The sequence below is a fragment of the Psammomys obesus genome, unplaced genomic scaffold (assembly GCF_907164565.1).
Source record: "Psammomys obesus unplaced genomic scaffold, mPsaObe1.curated_primary_1811, whole genome shotgun sequence".
Lineage (NCBI taxonomy): Eukaryota > Metazoa > Chordata > Mammalia > Rodentia > Muridae > Psammomys > Psammomys obesus.
The window spans coordinates 46,718,724-46,730,317 of NW_026585644.1; the positions used below are offsets into that span (position 1 = coordinate 46,718,724).

At 54.1% G+C, this 11,594-nt stretch overlaps 1 protein-coding gene across 1 annotated transcript; it reads left to right on the forward strand.

Annotated features, from left to right (window-relative positions):
* The first annotated feature begins 36 nt into the window (after positions 1-36).
* On the forward strand, positions 37-9,618 carry Pkdcc (protein kinase domain containing, cytoplasmic). The gene is made up of 7 exons (XM_055618945.1): positions 37-675; positions 4,667-4,789; positions 5,517-5,788; positions 6,382-6,461; positions 6,714-6,818; positions 8,367-8,540; positions 8,744-9,618. Exons 1-7 carry the CDS (start codon positions 37-39, stop codon positions 8,827-8,829), a joined length of 1,479 nt encoding a protein of 492 aa, XP_055474920.1. The 3' UTR covers positions 8,830-9,618.
* Positions 9,619-11,594: the final 1,976 nt, after the last annotated feature.

Consider the following 11,594-nt stretch of genomic DNA (forward strand, 5'->3'; position numbering starts at 1 on the left):
GTCTGGGTGTGGTGAAGGGCGGCGGGGAGGGGAGCGATGCGGCGCCGGCGGGTGGCCGTGGCCGCGGGGTTCTGCGCCTCCTTCCTGCTGGGCTCCGTTCTCAACGTGCTCTTCGCACCGGGCTCGGAGCCTCCGCGGCCAGGCCAGTCCCCGGGGCCCTCGGCAGCCCCGGGCCCGGGCCGTCGCGGGGGCCGTGGGGAGCTGGCTCGGCAGATCCGGGCGCGCTACGAGGAGGTGCAGCGCTATTCCCGCGGGGGCCCGGGGCCGGGAGCCGGCCGGCCAGAGCGGCGGCGCCTGATGGACCTGGCTCCGGGCGGGCCGGGCCTGCAGCGTCCCCGGCCCCCGCGGGTCCGGCCCCCGCCCGACGGCGCTCCGGGCTGGCCCCCTGCTCCCGGCCCGGGCTCCCCCGGCCCGGGCCCGCGCCTGGGCTGCGCCGCGCTCCGCAACGTGTCTGGCGCGCAGTACGTGGGCTCAGGCTACACTAAGGCTGTGTACCGGGTCCGCCTGCCCAGCGGCGCCGCGGTGGCGCTTAAAGCGGTGGACTTCAGCGGCCACGATCTGGGCAGCTGCGTGCGCGAGTTCGGGGCGCGAAGGGGCTGCTATCGCCTGGCGGCCCACAAGCTGCTCAAGGAGATGGTGCTGCTGGAGCGACTGCGGCACCCCAACGTGCTGCAGGTATGAGAGTGGGGTTCCGGGACAAGGGGGCTGGCTGGTCATTCTGGAAGACGCCTTGGTCTAATAGAGGAAGTCCCAAGGCGTCAGAGACTGCCCGGTTGCCGCTAGATGCAGAAATCCAGATTAGGGAACCACCACCCAGAACCACCCTGCCTGCCTCTCACCCTTTCGGAATAACCCTCTACCCAGTTTACAGATAGACATCCCTTAGACACAGAGGCAAGGACAAGAAGGGCCTCAAACTAGTGGTAAGGCAGAGAGATTAGGAGCTGTGACCACAGAAGACCCTGCTGCCGGCTAAAGCTGACTGTTGAACACCAGAGTGTTGTCTCCACTCTTAGTGACCTCCAGCCCAGCTCCAACATCCAGCCCCAGTCAGCTCCCAGCTGCAGTAAGTAGTAGGAGCCGCATATTGGCAAAGCCTGAACCCCGCTTCTTTCAAAGTCCAGTGATGTGTCTGCCTTTGGGGGTGGTGTTAAACCTCGGTGGGGATGGGAAGGACTGAAAAGAGACTGTAACCCACTTGATTCTCGGGGAGGCCCTCATTCCTCACTCAGCTCACAGGTCATTGGAAGGGATAAAAGAGGGTTAAAAAAAATACACAGCGTTTCCCAGAAGTGACCATGGGCTTCCCTGGGACTTTAAGTGGGTCCAGCTGAGCCGCAGGGGAATCCTTGGGGTCTTGGGCCAGAAGACTCAAGGTCTGCCAGCCTGAATGCCATGCTCTTTTGAGTGTGCTTAGCCAAGAGACTAGACAGTTCAAAAAGCCAGATGCACACCTTCCTACTTCACTGGGGACAAAGACAGGAAGGATCACACACACACACACACACACACACACACACACACACACACACCTTGTCCCTCCAAGGCCAGCGCCATCCAAACACAGCCCACTTCCCCTCTCTGAGGTCTCTGCCTTGGATAAGACAGACAGCTCCCTGTGCATGTGCCTGAGCTGACTGAAAGAGGACCCCTAACTTCTCTTAGCCAGGTGACCTAAGTATTGGCAGACTCTCCAGCTGCCCACATCACCCACCTCACAGCCCCTCAGATTCAACCTTTCTATGCCCAAAAGCTGACCAGAAGCCCAGCAGTCCATCCTGTCTTTCCTCCATAGTGAGAAGGAGGCCCCAGGCCTGGAAGGATCTGTGGGCCACGTAGAGCAGAGGAGGCCAGAACACTGCTTGTACTCCTGAGGGCTCCAAGTCTCCCTGGAACAGGCCCCCAAGTCCTAGCCAGACCTGTAACAAGCTCTGTCAAGGTCCTAGGCTATGCCTTGGTCCCAGGCAGCTACCCATTGTGGGTGTGTATGCCTGGCTGCGTGGCTGACACTAACTGGAGCTTAAGGGAGTGAGCAGCTGGTTACGTGGCCATTCTAACTGGAAGAATCGTGTTTCCTTTTCCTTTTCTGGGTTCTTGGGAACTTTCTGGAAACCCTGGGGTGTCAGCCAGATTCTGAGGGGATGGAGAGGCCTTGGGTGACTTAGCAGGACATTCAGTGTTCATTAATGGTTCAAGGCCCGTTCTCAGGACATGCTTGACATTCAGTGAGCCTTCCTATACCTTGGGAACTCCCATGTCGCTGGCCTCACCAAATACCAGCTAGACCCACCCACTCACCCAGATCCATAGACAGGTCCTTCTCTGTAATATTGTGTCCCAGTAATGAGGGCACCGGAAAAAGACAAGACATTGCAACAGAACACACTTCACCCCTGCCCTCACCAGCATGGCATCTCTCAGCATGGGTTGTGACTCTTCTGATCTGAGATTGGAGCTAGCACCCCCTAGGTTAGAAGGAAGTCCTAGGGAAAAGTGGAAGTCCCTCCTTTGTCTTAGGGGCTGCTTTGAAAGTGAGACTCCCCACTTATTCTCTGACAAACAGGCCCACGTCCCTCTGGCTTCTTCAGTTAGGTCCCACTGGCTTCAGGTCTTCCTGCCCAGAGGCCTCAGAGCTGTGTGCCAGGAACTAGAAATCACATTGCTTTAATAGCTCCTAACCATTTAAAATTTCAAAACCATTGACTGTTTGCTGAGCTAGGGAGGAGCCAGAGGACTTTCTAAAATATCCTAGGCTCCTGAGACCCCTTCCCCCTCTCTGGACAGCCTGAAGTTATGCTATGGGCTCTGCTAGTGAATGCAAGACAGCAATGGAGTCCCACTGTGCCATTCCTGGCACAGGCTGGTCACCAGGAGGCTGCCTGGGGGTTCTTTCTGTCTTTTGGATGCTCTTTATCCCCCATATACACTCTCCTCCCAGGAGAGATGCCTCCATAGTCCAGGGTCAAAGGGCACAAAATTCTTCTCTCTCCCCCATCATCCTGGGACCTCAGGCCTCAGATGGCCCCAGGCCAGCCTGAGCTGCGGATTCTGACCATGCTACAGTGAATTTCTCTTCCCAAAAGAACAAAAGATGCAACTGCAGTGCTCAGCTTCATGCTCTCCGGTGGTGGTGGTGGTGGTGGCGAGGGGGGTTAATGGTGTCTTTTTATTTTTTTCCTGAGGGGTGTTGATTAATACCTCGTTAACAGTGCATTTAACGACCTCCGGGTGTTTAATAACCTTCAGAAGTTCCCCACAAAGGCTCACACTGGAGCAAGAAAATGAGAACCAGGCCCCAGGGCTGCTCTCTTTACCTTCCCCAAAGCCCATCCTGAGACTGGGGCCTCGATGAGCTGATTGGGGATATGGAGAAAGAGAGAAAAAAAGGGTACCCAGGGCAGCCCCCAGCCCCTCACCTCACAACCCAGGTAATCTGTAGACTACCACTGAGTCCAGCTCCTCTGGTGGTTCAGGATTGGGGCTCCTGGGATGAGAGTGGGTGTTTGGGGCTAGCAGGGCAGCTGGGGTGGGTGAGGGTGCTGGCATAAGGGGCTGCTGTGTATAGGCGTATTTAGGCCGTGGGCTCCCTGTCCTCCATCTCAACCCTCCACTGCAGAGATCTTCACTTCTCCTTGTATGGCTTGGACAACTCGGCCTTTGTGCTCATGCTCCGTAGGGTGCTGGCTGTTTGGAGCCCATTATAAGCCTGAACTATGCAGTGCTTTGGGAGAAACATTGGGAACAGGCCACCCTATGAGAATGCTGATGTGGGTGTTAATGGCAAAGGTTTCCCCTGTGCTTTCCAGCTGGGTGGTACCAGGAGCCCTCCCTCAGGGTGAGGGGAAAAGCGCATAGCAATTCATTATCATACTCTCCCAAACAGACCTTCCCTGAGGATTCCCCTTCACTGTGTCCGCCCCCCCACCCCCGTTTATGTCACCTATGCACATATGCAAAAAACACCAGATGTGCCTCTTTGCTTTGGAGAGCTGAGATGCTAAATAAATTGACACAAATTGGACTAGGGGAGGAAATCAGATAATCATTTGCTGACCTGTGTATTAGCAGAGGAACCAGATTGTGAAATACTGGTGAATCCTAGCTCCTGTGTTTGTTAGCTGTATAACCTACTTAAGCGACACCACCTCACTTGAGTCCATTTCCCCACCCCAAATTAGGCATGACAGTAGCCACATGCCAGTAGGATGAGTATTAGAACTGAAAGACTAACAAGGTAGCTCAGCAGGTAAAATTATGTGCCACCAAGCCTGATGACCTGAGTTCACTCCGTAGAGCCCGAAGTGAAAGCAGAGAACTGACTCCTCAAAGTTGCCTTCTGACCTCAGTACACAATAATAACACACTAAAATAAAGTTTAGAATGAAGAACTGGACCAAGCACGCATTTAGCACAGTGCCCGCTACATGGTGACTAAGCCTGCCCGTCCCCCTGAGTAACACAAGGAGAAGGTCTGATGCCACCAAGCCGGAAGAAGCTGACTTCAGGAACAGAGGCCACACTTCCCAGGCAACCCTCCACTGGCTTGAGCTGAAGCAGAGGCAGAGGGGTGTCCTCAAGGGTGGAGGGCGGGGCATCTGATCGTCCAGTCTTTCTCTGTCCCTACCTCTACCCTGTGACCTAATGACCTGCCCTGGATTTCCCCTAGCTCTACGGCTATTGCTACCAGGACAGTGAGGACATCCCAGACACACTGACCACCATCACAGAGCTGGGCGCCCCTGTGGAAATGATCCAGCTGTTGCAGACTTCCTGGGAAGATCGGTTCCGAGTAAGCAGGGAGGCAGGCTCAGGCTGGGGCTTTTTGGGGATGGTTCTCCCTTAGAAGGCAGCCTCCCAGAGCAGCCTAGACTCTTCAGCCAGGGAGGGAGGGAGGAGCACGCACAGCTCGGCCGAGGGCCAAAGGGTTAACACAAAGATCAGGACAGAGATCCTGGCGATTTGTGTTCCTGCTGTTTTCCCTGTTTCCTACAGCATATGTGCACATTCATCTAAGTGTACAAACATGTGTTAATGAGGGCACATGTTTGCACATGCGTGGGTGTGTACACACACTCACGCATGCCTTTTTACACAGCTGCTATAGGAAGACCAGTTTCCTGGGACCGCAAATAACCTTAGGCACATCTGGGTGCTTCCACTAGTCCGGTGGTTCCCAACCTGTGGGTCACAACCCTTTTGGGGGTCAAATGACCCTTTCACCGGGGTTGCCTGTCAGATTTACATTACGATTTGTAACAGTAGCAAGATTACAGTTATGAAGTGGCAATAAAAGTCACCGCAACGTGAGAAACTGTATTAAAGATTGAGACCCACAGGTCTAGTCCCATTCGCTGAGCTGAAGCCACATTCAAGGAGTGGCTTAAGGAGAGTGCTTTCACTATGCCCGCACTCCTGCTGCTGCCTCGCTCCTAGTGGTCAGTCCAGCTGAGGGTCAGTTTGAAGATTGATGACCTCTCCAGTGCTCTGGCCTCAGCTGCCTATGTGTCTGCCCTCAGATCTGCCTCAGCCTTGGCCGTCTTCTCCACCACCTAGCCCACTCGCCTCTGGGCTCAGTGACTCTGCTTGACTTCCGCCCTCGGCAATTCGTGCTGGTGGATGGGGAGCTGAAGGTGACAGACCTGGATGATGCCCGTGCAGAGGACACACCATGCACTAGCGGTGCCGACTGCGTGCTCGAGTTTCCGGCCAGGAACTTCACCCTGCCCTGCTCGGCCCAGGGCTGGTGTGAGGACATGAATGAGAAACGGAACCTTTACAACGCCTACAGGTAACGACCCTCCATTTTGGGACCCCAGCCAAGGGAGGGGCTGGGAGAGTAAGAGCCCCATTGGGGCCAAAAGGCCAACCAGGGAGAGTAACCTTGACCACTGGAACCACGGGGCCCCAGTCAAGGGAGAATGCGGCTGTGAAGCTAAAAATAGAGAGCTCTACGGAGAACTGGGTTGGAGGGGCAGCTGGAGGCTTCTTAAAATAGTATCACATGCAGGGCCCAGGGCTGCCAGGACTGGCATGTTCCTTCTCCACCCTAGCTCTTGACCTTTACAAAGCTCCTCATGGCTGAGAAACCCCAGCTATGGGGCTGCTCCATCACCGGGGTCAGACAGAGGACAGTGTGGGCTGGAAGATGAGGGAGGGTAAAGAAAGGGATCCCTGGTCCCAGTTTGGTCTGAAGTTAGCTGTAGTCACAACTGTGCCCATCCCATGCCTTAAGGCTAAGTAGGGTCCCTAGGAGAATGTGGGCAGGCCTGGCTCCTGTGTGAAGATTCAGGCCCCCAGGCCACATTAGAGTCTACAACTAGTGGAAATGAAAGGGAAGGACGTAGTTCCAAAGCTCAGGCCCCTGGCTCCTCTCTGCCACAGGTTCTTCTTCACATACCTCCTGCCCCATAGTGCCCCGCCTTCCCTCCGGCCCCTGCTGGATACCATCGTCAATGCCACAGGTAAGCCTCAGGACCCATCTGCTTCCCATCGTCTGCCCAGGCCTGCCCTGTCAGAAGTGGGGACAAGAATGACCCTGGGCCGTGCAAAGTCTAGGACCCATCATATTCTAAAACAGCATTGTGTAGTAAGGGTCCTCCCTCGATACCAAGCTCTGGGCACAAGCCCTGGCTTCAGGGAGGAGAGTAGCTGGCTTCCCAGGGGGAGGATCGGGAGCCGGGGGATGCTGTGATTTACTCTACTGCACTTTGCAGGAGAGCTGGCCTGGGGGGTGGATGAGACCCTGGCCCAGCTGGAGATGGTGCTGCACCTCTACCGGAGCGGACAGTACCTGCAGAACTCTACAGGCAGCAGTGCTGGTGAGTGACCGAGGCAGGAGCCCAGGGACTGGACAGGTGGGAGCAGGCCTCCCCCCGCTGGGCTATGGCTTACCCTTCTTCTGGAGACTGTAGTCTCCAAAGGCCACTCTCGGGGCTTACACAGTGAGGCTTTCACCTTCAAGTCTTATCTCTGACTAACCAGGAACAGGTAGCATTCTGACTTGAACAGCGGGGTAAGCATTGGCACGCTCTCTGTGAACAGCTTCAAACCCCTGTATGGACTGGCTGTATGACTTACCCCTGGGGCCTCATTTTCCTCATTGGTGAATTGGGTTCAAAATAATTCACCTAGCAAAATTCTTACTGGGAGTAAATAGCCTACAAGGTGTGTAAAAGCAATTAGCACAGTTCCGGTTACACAGCCGGAACACAATACACATTTGCTTCTCTTTCCTTCGTCTGCGTTCCTGGGGCATGGAGGGGCAGCCTGACCTGAAACCAGCCAAGAAGCCGATTCCCCCGGGAATGGGGACTGTTACAGCTACAGGCAGCGGTCCCTCTACAGAAGCCTTAGGGTTTAGCAGTGGTTGGCAGGGGGGCAAGGGGTGGGCAGCCTCTGTTTTCAAGGAGGCCTGGCCAGCCTTAGGGGTGGGGGAGCCCTCGTTAGCCCTGTAAATAAAGTTTAACGAGGTGAACAATGGCTGGCTCTGTCCCTGAGGACTCCGTTTATGGGGCCATAAATCACAAGCAACCCTGCCTGGACTTTGGTCTAGTCCCTGGCAGGAGAAGGAGGCAGGAGGGTGGGGTGGCCAGAGGCCCAGGGCTTCTGCATTATCAGTCAGCAACTGGGGCTCCCATGGCAGTTGGGAAAGACCAGTGAGCCAGAGGCCTACTGCCTGGCCTTTTGTAGAGTCTTTGTACTTCTGAGCCTCTGGGGCTCTGGACCACAGGGAGGCCTCAACCCTTCTCAAACATTTGAACCCTGAATTGTTGCATTTTGTGTTAATCTACTTGCCTCTTAACCTCAGAACTTCTTTACTGGGGTCCCAGGCCTATCTTAGAAGCTTAGCAGGCCTTTCCCCGAAGTCAGGACCAAGTGTGTCCGAGGGGCTCTGAATCCTTGCAACACATGGGCAGGACTGGAAGCTAGTCAGGAATCCTCAGGCCCCACCCCAGGCCTTCCCCAATAGAATTTTAATAATTCTGCATGGAAATACATACGTACCAGGATATTTGAGAAGCCCCGTTCTAGATATCTGAAATGCCCTGACCTCATTGCCCAACACAGACAGCTGGTATCTCTGAGTATGTGCCTGGCCCACACATGCCCCCATGTATCCTGTGCTATTAAACTAGCTACAATGGCCTTAAATCTACACGATATGCATGTCCTCAAATCCACGTCTGTGCCTGGCTGTCAAGTGAGCTTCAGGAGTTCTGACTGCCTTCATTTCCATGCTGGGTGGGCTGGCTCAGACATCAGCTTTCATCTAGCAAATGAGTCTTGCAAGCCCTATTCACAGAGTGGTCCTCAGCCCTCCCTCACCCTAGGCACACAGTTCTCACTCTCTTCCCTTCATCCCTTAGAGTACCAACGCATTCCAGAGAGCACCATCACACAGGAGGACTATCGCTGCTGGCCATCCTACCACCATGGCGGCTGCCTCCTGTCTGTGTTCAACCTGGCTGAGGCTGTAGATGTCTGTGAGAGCCATGCTCAGTGTCGTGCCTTTGTGGTCACCAACCAGACCACCTGGACAGGTAAGCCAGAGGGAGGGGATATCTCGAAGGAATGCCTTGACCTCTCCAGAGGATGTAAAAGGTAGAGCACCCTCTCCCCTCAGAAAAAGCCAACGGGGAGGCAGAGATGGTGAGAGAGATGTGTCTGTGTGTCCTTACAGAGAGTGGCCTTGCCTCTAAGGAGGAAATTACCCAGACCTGTAACCTCTCATCTCTGCCCCTAGGTCGGAAGCTGGTCTTTTTTAAGACTGGATGGAGCCAAGTGGTTCCCGATGCCAGCAAGACCACATATGTGAAGGCCCCTGGTTGATTGGTTGTGGGCTCAGCTGTCCAGCCGACGTCTTCGCCAGCTGGGCTTGCCTGCTGCGGGAGTGACTTGCACTCGAGACATTGCGTATCACCTGGGCACCCCTGCAGACAAAGCTGTCACCCCAGAGCAGCTAACGTGACCAGGACAAACGTGCAATATGCAAAAGGTTAAAATGTGAGTTTGCCAGCTGAGGTCTGAGACTGTTGCTCCCAGGCGGGGAATCCCTGGCTGGGATCTGACTTCTTCTCCTGAGCCAGGTCTGGGCTTCGAGCAGAGCTCAGGCTGGCCTTAACCGGCGCAGTTCCACGGGCAGCCCCATCCCTGCACTCATGGTTTGAGAATGTAGCCAGAACACTGCCGCTGCCTAAGCCACAGCGGGCAGGAGCTGCATGGTGACAGTCGGTCACAGAGTGTTCTCTAGGCTTAGCTCCAAATGGAGAGCTGGGGGAATGCTCCAAGATGCGAGTGAACCAGGACCTGGGAAGGCTGTCTCTGGCCTCTCCTTAGGGGTTGCTCCTAGGCCAGCCCAGGGTCATAGGCAGCAATGCACATGTCTATATGAGCCAAGACTGGAGTGGAGGAGCAGATTGCGTTTGAGCCAGGACCTGGGGTGGGGGTAGGGTCGGGACCTTTCTGCCTCATTTGCTTTCAGTGAAAGCCACCAAGCAGCCCAAACCAGGCTCTCCCCCTCCTGGAGTTTGCATATCCAGAAGCTTTTTTTACTTCATTAAATTGTTTATTTTTGTAAAAAAAAATTAAGCAATTAATAAAATGATGTTTTGTGACAGATACTCTTCTCAGCCATGAGTTCTTGAGAAACATTTTTACTCAACCCTGGTTATGCCTCTAGTGCACTTGGCGGGTGGTGTGTGTGTCTCACAGAGGATGGCAGCCTGTGAGGAGCGAACTCTCAGTGGCAAACACTGAAGATGCAATGCTGTGTTTTCAGACTCCTCTCCCAAGATGCTTGTTTCCCACTGGACCCTCCATGTCACATCCGGGGCATGTATGAGGGTGGATCCCTTTCTCTCAAAGAGGTTCTTAATTTATCACATTTCAGCTTCCTGTGCACAAAGCCTTAACCCAGAAGTGTCATCCTCATAGTAGGGTGCTGGCCATCCCAGTTAACTGATGGAGAAGGAAGGAAGTGGTGGGGGGGGAGCCAAGCAACCTACAGGCAGATTGGCTTTGTCTGGTGCTCTCTGTGTGTCCGTCATCACCACTGCCCATCACGCGTTCACAGGCACTTTCCTTTTGTCGATCCTTTATCTAAGCAAGAACTGTGTGGAGAGGGAAGAGAAAGAAGGGCCTAGAGAAGAATCAGCTTCAGTTTTCTGGATTTAGCAAGGACAACCCAGCAGGGGTTGCATGCATACCAAAGCAACAATGATAAAACGGGTTTGGGAGGAGAAAAGGGAAGAGGAATCCAGGTTAGAGGCAAAGAACACATCCTTATTCTGAGGGCGCACGAAGCTAAGGCATAAACTCTTTCTGGAAAGATTCACACAGGGGCAGCTGAAGAGACAGCAGGCAGTTTCTCCCTCAAGAAAGACTAGTAAGCCGTGCCTCAGAATGGACAGCAATGGCCATGTTTAGTCCTGCAAAACTGAGAGAAAAACGTTTGCAATCTGGAGTGGAAAGGCAAACACATGCCCAGAAAGGGACACTACTATCCTGAACCAATATTTTTCTTCCCTCCATAGCCACCTACACACAGCCACCTATTCCTCGGTCCTTGGCTATCTACTGCATACTTTTCTCCTTCCCGAAAGCATGATAACCTGACCCCAACCCCTGCTGTCTTCCACTGCGCTGTAGTGACCATGATTTCCAGGAGCAGCAGGCAGAGGAAATGCATTCACCTGCTGAAGCCTGCTGGGATGGAGCATTTGAGTCTGTTTCAAAGTTGAGGAAGACAGAAGCAACGTGAAGGGGCAGGGTGGCTTGATTCTCTGTGAGGCTCCAGAGGAAATGCTGCCTTTGTTAGCTGTGTTATCTGGCTAAAATAACTACCCTGAATTCATTTGTCTGCAAAGTTTAGGGTGATACTAGCTGAAGAGTTGGAATGAATGACATTCTGTCTACAGCCAGTGTCAGCCAACAGACACTGTGAGTGCTTTGGCCATACCAGCAAACACTGCCACTGTATTACCAGTCAAATGAGGACTCAGTCCTTGTCTGTGATCTGTTCACAAAGAGCACCCAGGAATGCTACAGTGAGCAAAGCACCCCTGCCTCAGGTGCCCCTCACCTCCAAGGAAGCAAGCACTGCCTTTGACTAAGAGAGGTGAGACCTAGCTCCCCAGGCCAGCACCCTGCGAGTAGAGTGTGTGGCTGACAGAAAAAGCTAGGAAGAGGATTAACGTGAGAGCAGAAAATGGGATTAGAAGACTTAGGGATAAAGTGCCCACCCGCCCCTGTTCATGACAACAGCGCCTGGCTTTTTCATCCCTGTGGCTAGAACATGTAAAACATGGTTGGCCCCTGCTCCCAGATCAAGAGGCAAAGAGAGTTGCTTGACTCTGACTAGCATTTCTCTGAGACGGTCTGTTTTTGGCTGCTCTTCTATGCACTTTCCATTTAATCCTCATGGCAACCACGAGCCGATGTGTGTCCTGAGGGCCGCAGAGCCAGGATCCAGCCTGTTTTCTGCATCCAGAAGCCTGCAATCTCCTTCTCTTGGTGTAGCACTCTCTGATGGCTGGGGTCACCCACAGGACTGGTGATCCATTCACACATGCCACAAGGAAGGAACCCAGACTACA

What these genes read in the sequence shown, in the direction of transcription:
- Pkdcc (XM_055618945.1), top strand. Translation starts at nt 37, where the DNA reads ATGCGGCGCCGGCGGGTGGCCGTGGCCGCGGGGTTCTGCGCCTCCTTC. An exon ending in TACCATCGTCAATGCCACAG is followed by an intron (nt 6,462 to 6,713) that starts GTAAGCCTCAGG and finishes TGCACTTTGCAG; the next exon opens with GAGAGCTGGCCTGGGGGGTG. An exon ending in CTCTACAGGCAGCAGTGCTG is followed by an intron (nt 6,819 to 8,366) that starts GTGAGTGACCGA and finishes TTCATCCCTTAG; the next exon opens with AGTACCAACGCATTCCAGAG.